Here is a 10,505-nt window from a genome sequence, read left to right as displayed (position 1 = left end):
CTTTAATTATTTTTTTGAGTTGCAACCCCATTCCTCTGTGGCCGTGACTTGGTGCAGTCAGGGGACAATATGGCGTTGGGAGGAATGACCGGCTGTGTCCGAGTTTTGCTACATAATATAAAAACGAAAGGACTAATATGTAGTACAAAACAATCAAATTGCTGGACTTGCAGAGTAGGAGGTATTATGTGGTCAAATTTATTGTTGTTCTTTTTGTTTCTCTGTTGTAATGTAAACAACTGGAACACGTTAGCTAGCTAGCTAAGTAGGAGAATATTGCAGTAACTATGTAGCTAGCTAGCCAGCCAGTTTGCTGATGTAGCTAACTTTAGCTAGCAACCAAGCCATACCTGTCCTTTTCCCCTTTTGGATATATTTCTAATTATGTGTCTGCTAGCTGTCTACTGGGCTTTAGTAAACCACTTTCTGACTTTTCTGTGTGTCTAGTTCGTTCTCTGTATCAGTAGGCAGCTAATGTTGTGTAGGACGAAAATAATTGATTTGCCATAACATTGTAACTTGACGCTGATTAAGATACGTGCGCAGCAATAATTAAGACAGCTATAGTGTAATTTGATGGTAGCCTGCATATTCTGTGCCATCACTGCACCTAGCTAGCCAAACTGGGACCGACAAGTCCATAACATCAGACGGTAAACCTGCACGTTTGTCTACAGTAGCTAATGTTAAGCTGCCACAAAACAGTTTGTACCTGGCTAGCCCCACTGGCACATTAGTGTGGTGGGTGTGTCAGTGTGAGCACATTTTTCGCCATTTAACGTTGGCTATAATTCCTTTCTAAATTTCAGCGAAAAGGTATCTTTTGCCAGAAGATATCATAAGACTACACGAGTTTCAGCAAAGAAAACTTGCAGTTGCTCATCAGTTATATGGAGATAAAGGTAACCACGCCGTCCTGTCATGGGTGTATTGGTCCATTCATGGATGCGTTAGTGTTATCTTTACGTTTTCAGACCAGTTCTTTACTCCATCCTAGCGTTGTTCAGGCATATTGTGGAGCCTGCCCATTAACTGAGAGCATATCAACATATCCAATTAGATACGATTATGCACCAAGGAAATCCTTGTATTTTATGTCTCAGAGTATGTGTTTATTGTAAATACTCTACAAACGACATGTTTATACAGTGAATTGAGATTCATGGGGACAAGACATATAAGGTTACTGATGTGCACTTCTTTGGATCTTTGGGTTTCAGAAGAATATTTCGAAATGTTTAATCAGAAACTACAAAGAAATGAGCTCATCCTGAAAGATGAATTAAAAGTGCTCCTGCACTTGTGCCAAACCCCAGAGGACATGGAGACAGCCAAGAGCGCCATTTATAGGTAAGTAACTGTCTCAGGGTAAGAAATAATGGCAGTAAATGTAAATTGGCAATAAGTACATTGAAATATGACTCCCGTAGCTAGCTAGAAACACTAATAATTATGCAAAGTGCACTATAAAGTCTAATTGCCATTTTCTCTGGTATTTAATTGCCACTCGATGTTGAAGTCACTTCTGCAGTGTGATTGACAAAGTCTTGACCGCGTGAATTAAGGACCATTCATTTAATATGTTGCTGGAATATTGCAGGAAATTACTACATTTATGTGTGCTCTGAGATTGTTCTGGCCAGAGCCAATGTTGAAAACAAAACAGGGTCAAATATTAAGTATACAGTCAGGAAAAGCACTTATAAGCTCAGTTGCTCCTTGGAATATGAAGTTCAGCCCTGTTTTTGGTGTTTCCAGGTACCATGAAGAGAACAGAAATGTAGCATTTGGAGAGTTCAAGTTTGGTCCCCTGTTCATGCGGCTTTGCTATGAACTGGGCCTGGAGGAGCTGGCTGCAGACACTGTGAAGGACAAGGTAATGCTTTGAGGTTGGTTGTGAGAAGATTTACAACTACAATGCATTATCTACATAATGTGACATGAGACATCACATTATGTACATAATGGTTTGCAGTTATTTTCAAGTAGTTGTTGTAATGATTGTCACCATTTCATGTGGTGGTATTTTAATTGGTGTTTCAGCATAGTTTTTCACAAACAGCATATCTTGCAAAGTTTGTAAATGAAATGTGATACACAGTATTGCTTGTATTACACTAGTGCATATACAGTATTTTGAGCATGATGTGGTATAGGTATGATTTATGATTTATGAAATTGTGCATTTACACCACGACTCCTGTAGGGGTGAAATTTTTGGTTTGTTGTTAGGCCCACCTCGCTTTGTAAAAAAAAAAAAAAAAAAAGGACAATAGAGGGAGCTGTTGTGTAAAATTCCAATGGAATACTGAAGATGCGTTCCTTCAAATTCAAAACGAGCAAAATAAATCGAAGTAGATGGTTTATGCCAGCAGTTTGGGTTTCATATTTTAGGATAAAATTTTAGGATAAAATAGAATGATGTAGGTATTCCAGGAGCAAAAACATTTTCATGATTTTGGATTTTATAGGCATATTCAAGAAATGACAATTTGCAGGAATTTTCTTATATTTCTTAACACAGTATTTGTTGAATACCTTCTGTTTATACACCAGTTGTGCTCATGCCAGTATAGGACATGTCTGTTGGAAACACACTCTTCCTTCTTCTGTTTCAGCCTCTGAAAGGATTCTTCTCAGACTCAACTTCCTTTAACATTGCGATGGACATGCTGTTTACCAAGGGATATTACGACAGTAAGGAATCCCAGTTTTAATAACCCCACCCTTACACAGGAGTCTTTCTCCTTCAAGAAGTCATGAGGGTGGGCATGTGACTGCCTCCTGTATGTACTGAAATCCATCCAAATATTAACTGTAAAATTTTCATGTTGCTCAGCTTTTTCGGTTGAAGGCACCAGTATAAGAGGATCCATCCGATGAAAGACAGAAACTTTGGCTTTTCTGCATATGATTTATATTCTTTGCATAGCTTACCTTTTTGAAATGACCAATTTATATGGCTGGATATTTAGTGGAACAAGTAGTGCACTTTGCACAAGAATATAACAGCAACAGCCCATCCAAGATTCAAACACTGCAGCCCTCTGGTCAAACATATGCTTATGCTGTTAGGGGCAAAACCTCATTTGTTGATATCAGAATGTTTGCACATTTAATATCAGAAGCCACAGTTGTCCCCATTAAAATATTCCCAGTGTCATCTCTCAGGGGGAAGTGCACAAGCTTATCAGGTTCTTCATTTTAACTGATAGTATGTTTAAAATGGAGAAATAGAGTGTGAGGTACTGACATACTAGATGTAGCCACAAATGTCTGGTGGTGGCATTGGTTGAGCATTTCTGCTTTGAGCTTAAGAAGGGTGTTTTATGGATATGGCTCTGAGTTCAACTGTGTGATACTAGAGTCAGCATACAGAAGTTACGAGCAAATAGCAAAGACCAAGCGATAACTTGGTCTAACAAGCTCTTTAAAAAGTGGGTTGTATATGAAGGAAGGAAGGTAAGAGGTTGCCACCTGGGTTGAGTCCTCCTTCCAACAAAAGCTGGAAAAATCTCAGCGCCTTTGGCACTGTTGGCCTCTGTAACAAGATGCCCTTCCTGCACGAGGGTGCCAGAGGCTTGGACGCCCAGGAGCTGTATTCCTGCACCACACTCTGACCCACTCAATGACTGTGAACGAGTCAGAGAGACTGACCATTGTAGCACTGCACGCTATCAGAGTCCAGCCACTTTTTAATTGGTGTCCTCGTGTATTTCCTTTCTTATATGTCTGGAAGCCATTCACATAGGTCACTCTGTAATAGAGCCTGACAGGGAAACAGCTTTGCCCAGTTGAAACCAGAGTGGAAGACCCTCAGCTCTAGTCACGTTCTTCCTTTTTACATCATTAGCAATATACCAGTGACTCTGAAACCAGGCTATACAATGCCATAAATTGGCTTTTACTATATTTAGTAAATATAGCCTTATTATTTTGATGTAAAGGTCTTCTCATTTCCCTCATTAGTAATTTATCAATGACCCTGAAACTAGGTGCTCCAATGTTGTAAATCGCCTTTATAGTAAATATAGTTGTCTTATTTGAATGTAAATGTATTCTCATTGGCATTATTAGTAATATGTCAATGGCCCCAAGGCAAGGTTGTCCTAAGCTGAAAATTGCCTTTTACACTGCATAGTAAATATGTAGCATGTGGCATACAGGATGTATGGCTGGATGGTTTACAAAATATTAGTTAAGTCTGTCTCACAGGGGTGTCTGCTAAGATGACAGATGTCCCCGGTGTGATGATTTTTATGTTTTGGTTTCTTTTTGTCTTTGTAAGTGGGTTTCCAAAAATTCAGTCATGTTTACCATAGCTGCAAATGGCCACGATCTCTCCACACTGTCTCCATAATTCTAGGCGCAATGGAGGTCCTGATTGACATGAAGAACCAGGGAGTGCCATTCAACAAGGACACCTACATGCTGGCTTTTGGGATCTGCTACAAACTGGTGAGAGCTTCCCACACGCCGAAGCTGTGAGGATGGTCCCGATTAATCGGTGGCGAAAGAGCCATAATCCTCCATCCATTAATGACAGCCTCAGGCCAGTGCACAACTGGCAGGTTGAATGAACGGTCTGAATGCTTCGTCTGTCCAAGATAACGGTCAGCGTTCAAATCATGATTTGGTAACCTCTGCCCTCCAGTCGCCTTGCAGCTTAGTAACGTTTCCGACTCTGGTTACTTTCATGCAGAGAACCTCCTGCCTGACGACACATTCAGCATATAGCAAGCGTAATGCTACATGACTATTTTGAGCCTGGTAGACTGTGAGTGATGACTTATTTGCTGTCTAACTCTCTCCCTGTTCTCATCAACAGAATGCCCCAAAGTCATATAGGATCTGCACCACGCTACTAGAGGAGGCTCAGACCAAAGGCCGCCTTATTCCCAGGCACGCCTACTGCTTTGCCGTGGCACTGGCACTAAAGCAGGTGAGATTCATGTACCTCCTAATTATTTATATGGGTATAACACTCTTTGTTCACATTTAGAGAATAGAGGGGGTTTGTTTAAGATTCTGCCATGCCACATCTAAAAGGTACAGGAACTCTTTTTCAGGAGGATGTCGAAAAAGCCAAATCCATATACTCACAGATCATGAGCACGGACGGAAGGATATGCCAGAACCTCAAAGTATGTATGGCTTTCATGGATGTGTATTCTTTCTAAAATGCTCATAACTTAGGTTAGAACATTTCTTTGAAGATGCATATGTTGATATGTTTTTATTTCCTTATGTTGTGGCGTTTAGATTACAGGAGCACTCAGGTGTCAATAGGACAGTGTCAGGTGTTTGTTTTCTTAAAGGTCCCCATTTTCTTCTCCACCTCAGTTACTGTGATCTGTCGATAAAAAGTACTTTTTTTAGTGACTCTGACAGCTTTAATCTCTTCAAACTTTAGACTTCAGTACATGCTTTTGAATCTGTCCCTTGAGAATAATATACAATACATTAGGAATATTTAGTGCTCGTGAAACGCTATACTGCTATTACTCATTCATTGCAAAATCTGGTCAGATTTCAACCAGTAATATTTAAGACTTTTAAAGGTGAGGAATAATTGAGTGCGTGAAAATTTGAATACTATATGTTGCGGTGTATTCAAGTCTTTAATGGAATGGAAAAAAATTATTGGCAACAGTTTGTTAAATTGTTTGCCAGGTGCTTATTCTGGTCAAGGAGGGAGCCATAAAGGATGTGCTGTCTGTCCTGACATCAGCGGTGATGCCTAACAGCCCTGAGTTTGTGAAGAAGCCCGAGTTCTCACAGGAAGTGGTAAGAGTCTGGTGAAAGAGAGCATATCCAACCAGTGTGTTAATGTACCCCTGACAAACGCAGTCGGATACTTCACCATAATATGTTTGAGTGTGCTCATACCCATGAACCATGTCTGGAAGGGTGACGTTTTAAAATATGTCGCCCCCTGCTGGTCTCAGGTGGACGCGGTGCGGAGTGGGACGGAGGACAACGCCGCGCTGCACGGCCGGGTGGAGCGGGTGCTGGCCAAGCTGCAGCAGTCCGGCCAGGTGACGTCCCTCAGCCTGGACGACATGCTGTGTCACACGCCCACGGGGAAGCGGAGGCCGGCGGGCGTGCTGCTGGAGCAGAGGAAGAGCAGCCGCAGGACTCTCAGGCCCCTGCAGTCCACCCTGCTGTCCGAGTAACCGCGCACACACACACACACACACGCTCTGGACCCATCCTCCAGTCTTACGCAACCTTCCACCTGGCCTCTCCCAACCGCCAGAGCACACTGCAGTGTCCCTCACTCCACCGCACCAGCCCGACAGCAACGTCCACTGATCCCTGAAGCGCTTGCTCCACGTCCCTGTCAGATTAGAGACCCACAGAACTCTGCCTTGTTGTAATCCTCAAGGGCCTGGATACAACATGGTGGTACTTGACGACATGACAATACAGGAGAGGAAGTGGCATTTTGGAAAAAGACTTCAGAGGCTATGCCTCATTTGTCCCAATCTGTATCGAGAGGAAGGATGCCATTATGTGTGTATATTGTCCACGACTTGAAAAATCATGGCTTTGTTTGATTGCAGTCCATGTCCGTGTCATTTCATATGCAGGAACTCAGTTCCACACAGTATATGAATATCTTTGGACTCTATACTTGCAGCTCTGTGTAATTTCCCTGGTAGTAATCAGAGGAACCCTTGAAATAATCACAACTCTCGCTCAGCAGTAATGGTAGTGCAGTTGGGCCCAGCTACTAATGTTTACCTAGAGTGCTGTCATAGATCGCAATTTACATTACTGCAATATCAGACATTGACAGGGATGCATTTGGTATTAGGGGACTTGTATTACGGTGAAAAAAAGTTCAAATTACTCTCTATAATGTGACATCCATGTCCACTCACACCATTACTATGGCTTAGTATTTACAGCTAAAAACAGAAATACGAGCTGCCAGAAAATGAAGATCGGAAGAGATTTTAAGAAGCCAACTGCACACAATTCTTACCTTTTTTCTCTTCAGGTCTTGTGCTCTGATATGGAGATCTATAAGCAAATGTTCAGGTGTTTGAACACGTTATTGCTTTTTTGAAAAAGCTAAAATAATCTTTTTCAAGATTACTACTACTTAAACTACTACTTGGCTTGATGACCATCAAACTCATGGGCCTGTATTCAGTGTAATTCAGTCTATACCTTATCCTTAAATTAATTAAATTTAGGTTTTTTGTTTTTTATTGTAGTATTTTTGTTTGTTCGAGTTGCAAGTGGAGAACATTCTCTCTATTACTTTCATGGTCCCTGAAACCAGCAAAAAAATGTTAAGTTAAAAATGTTGCTCAAAATTTAGCACAAAGTATATTGCAGTCAGATTGAATTATAGTTTAATTTTTTAGCACCATTTTTCAGTCAGTAAAGATGATGAGACATGAGCAGTTTGAATTATAAGAAGTACTGTGGTGGAAACCAGATAAATGAATAGTATCCTGTGATGGTTCACTCTTTGTCAACTCTGAGACAATAAATTTTACCTGCTATGCTTTTCTCTGGCTCTAGCCATTTATAGTGTTGCACTCAAACTGCAGACAGTAGTTGCTGTCATTGAGACCTTCAGGGAAGCAAAAGGTAATCATCTGATGGGTTGTTGAAGTCATAATGAGGTTAAGCAAGCCATCATTATGGTTTTGTTTGAACATATTCCTTTCTACTTCTGAAATACAAAGAATGTGCTAGAAGCATGGGCTTGAACTTTAAGTTAGAGAGGAAAATCTTCCCACTAGAATCAGTTGCTGGATCCCTCAGTGATCTGTGTTGTGATGCATTTAAGCACAAGCCTCAGGCTATTCGAGGCGTCAGTGGTTGGTGCAGAAAGTAACGTCACTTCTGAGTAATCAGGGGGGATGCAATTTTTGTACCAAACAATTTCAGAAGTGAAGAATAACAGAAGTAGGAAGTATTCCTAAAAAATCCCTGGGAGACAATGAGCAGACGCAAAGCTGGAAGCCCTGGGATATGACAGCGCCAATTAATGTGTTTAGAAACATCCTCATGGGAGTAGACACAACAAGTAGAAGAGAAAGGAACCGTCAAGTTTACAGTAAAAAGTCAAGAGGAAGGCCTTGTGTAGAATACCCGAAATCCGAAATACACAGCCGTAATTATTTTTGTGAACAAGCACAGAATTACACATTTTCAAGTAAATGTTTGGAAGATATTATTTAAGCATTTGGTCTTCTTTTTTTGACAATTGTGGTAGAATAAATTCATGTTGGAAGGACCTGCAGACTATTACCCTATGAGGATTTCCCACCACTTAACGATATCCTCTTTGCAGTCAATATTATTTCTCCATACTTTATGTAGTTTTTGTGAATACATGTTTTTGCCTTACGCTGGTCGTTGTTAGGAAAAGGTAGATGCTTTTCTTGCATAGACCTGGGACGGTCAGCCACATCTGCTTTCTGTTACCACCACAGAACATTTTTTCTCATCAAAGAGGCCATTGCAAATAGCTGGTTAAAAATGAACTCATCCAAGGAGTTTCGCTTCGCTCCTGGCCTTAGCACCTTTACCTAATTTGGCAGTGGCTTCTTCTGCATTGCTGCTCATTTTCTCCATTTGAAGGGGATGTCTGAAAACGCTAAAGCCTCTGCCGAGCCCGTAAAACAGAGAGAAGAAAGGAGGAGGAAATGAAACTGTCTTCACTGTTTCTGGTTTCACCCTCGTGATCAGCTTGAAGGACCATTAACTCAAACAGGAGATTTTATTTCTCCGAATAAAGGCTGCTACGCTGTAAAACTAGGGGAAGTGCACATTTGTGTCCTTGTGCATCTCTTCGAATAGATTTCATCCAGTGTCCTCACAGAGAATGCTATGAAATGGAACTACTGCAAAGGGTGATGAAGCATGTTCTGTCTTAGCATTCAGTTCATGTTGTTAAACGTATATGAACATAAGTCCAATCTGATTGTGCTGCACGGCACCACTGAAATGGCTGTTGATTTAAGGATTTGACCAGGCGGTCTTTGTCTTCAGTATTCTGAGGTTATGTTCCTGTAATCAAAACCACCCCTCAAAGATGCATGTACATATCTCATAAAGTACAATGTACTGCTAAAAATTTAGGCCTTAATTTTAACTGCAGTGATGTTAGTCCTTAACTTATGACACATGAAATTTTATGTTTTTCATAGAGCTTAGTACTGCTTAGTAGTCACTGAAATTAAATTACCACAAAAATTTGGGCTAATCAACAAATATTTTGATTAACATTCTTCTTAAGCCACATCTGTTTTGTGTGCTTCCCAGGCTGTGTGCAGTTTGACTGAAGTGTCAAAATATTAATATCCCCACCCATCCATCTGAACACAAAACCTGTTATTAAAGATTTACACAATGGCTAAAGGCTTTGTGTGGGACACCCACAGAGCTGAAGAATCCTTGTTTGAAGAGCGTCTGAGGGTTTTCAGGGAGACGTTCTAACTCCCACTTTCTCCCTTTTGTGAATGCACAAAAATGGGAATTGGGCTTTAATTCCAAGAGGAGGAGTTCACACAGCCATAATCATCTGTACATTTCTACTGTTTTCTTTCAAGGGGACAAAATATGGAAAGAGGCTCATTTGGGGTCTGCGGGGGCACAGAGCCGTCTCTGCTATCAAACAACAGGTAAACTGGAGCCTGGTCCCTCACAAACACCCTCCCGGCTCTGTCTCTCTCCTGTACTAATGAGGGGTGCTGACTTGCCTAGTCTGCACTAATCAAAATGGAGAGCTCAAGTGGAAATTGGTTCCTCACCACAGATATGCTGTCAGCCCTCATGAGCCAGTATTGTCTTATTTGTAGATGATGGTATGATTTTCCATTCAACATAAGGTCCCTGCTGGCCTGAATATTAATACAGATCTGAAGAAGTCTATTATATGCCATAAAATGAAGTTCCAAGCTGAAGCAAACAAATAACCACTTTCCTTCAACTACTCCCCTTTCCCTTGTGTATAGAGCTTTCCTACATTGCAATAATTGCATTGTGCCTTGTTCTACTCACACAGATGGAAAACTAGTATGTATGTAAACAGTGGAGCAGTGGAATAGCAGCATGGGTTGGGTGCTGGGTTTTGGCAGCTGTAACTGAGGGCTTATAGATTTATGCCTATTGGGGGGTGCTTTCCAGAGGGCATTTCTTGCTGAGCTCAAAGCTTGAGCTCATTTATGCCCGTCTGCTGTTACATCGGTGCACAGGTGGGGGCAGTCATGTGCATCAGTGGGATAAATGCATTGGCAAACGAACACAAAGGGCCAGACTTTAAATGTTTTCAGTTTAAAGCCAGAATACACTGCTGCTACCAAATGGGACACAGGATCATCGTCATGCAGAAAATCAGCGAATGACTTGTTTTGTGGCTGCAAAGTATAGTTCACAAAAGCTGGTCTTCCTGAAACAGGCATCCTGTCACGAATGTTTGTGGCCTGAGAGGAGAACTGCCCCTTTGTGGCCGTCACCCTGCGGCTGATGACACTTCA

General features: G+C 41.3%; 1 protein-coding gene across 1 annotated transcript; it reads left to right on the top strand.

The window, feature by feature from the left end:
- The first annotated feature begins 69 nt into the window (after positions 1 to 69).
- ptcd2 (pentatricopeptide repeat domain 2) lies at positions 70 to 7,227 on the top strand. The gene is made up of 10 exons (XM_036528764.1): positions 70 to 181; positions 810 to 902; positions 1,221 to 1,350; positions 1,759 to 1,876; positions 2,619 to 2,697; positions 4,367 to 4,458; positions 4,829 to 4,942; positions 5,070 to 5,144; positions 5,674 to 5,787; positions 5,949 to 7,227. Exons 1-10 carry the CDS (start codon positions 70 to 72, stop codon positions 6,174 to 6,176), a joined length of 1,155 nt encoding a protein of 384 aa, XP_036384657.1. The 3' UTR covers positions 6,177 to 7,227.
- The last annotated feature ends 3,278 nt before the right edge of the window (positions 7,228 to 10,505 follow it).

This window comes from Megalops cyprinoides, chromosome 5 (genome assembly GCF_013368585.1).
Source record: "Megalops cyprinoides isolate fMegCyp1 chromosome 5, fMegCyp1.pri, whole genome shotgun sequence".
NCBI lineage: Eukaryota > Metazoa > Chordata > Actinopteri > Elopiformes > Megalopidae > Megalops > Megalops cyprinoides.
The sequence above is the reverse complement of the archived record's forward strand: the minus strand, read 5'-3'. Positions and strand labels throughout refer to the sequence as shown.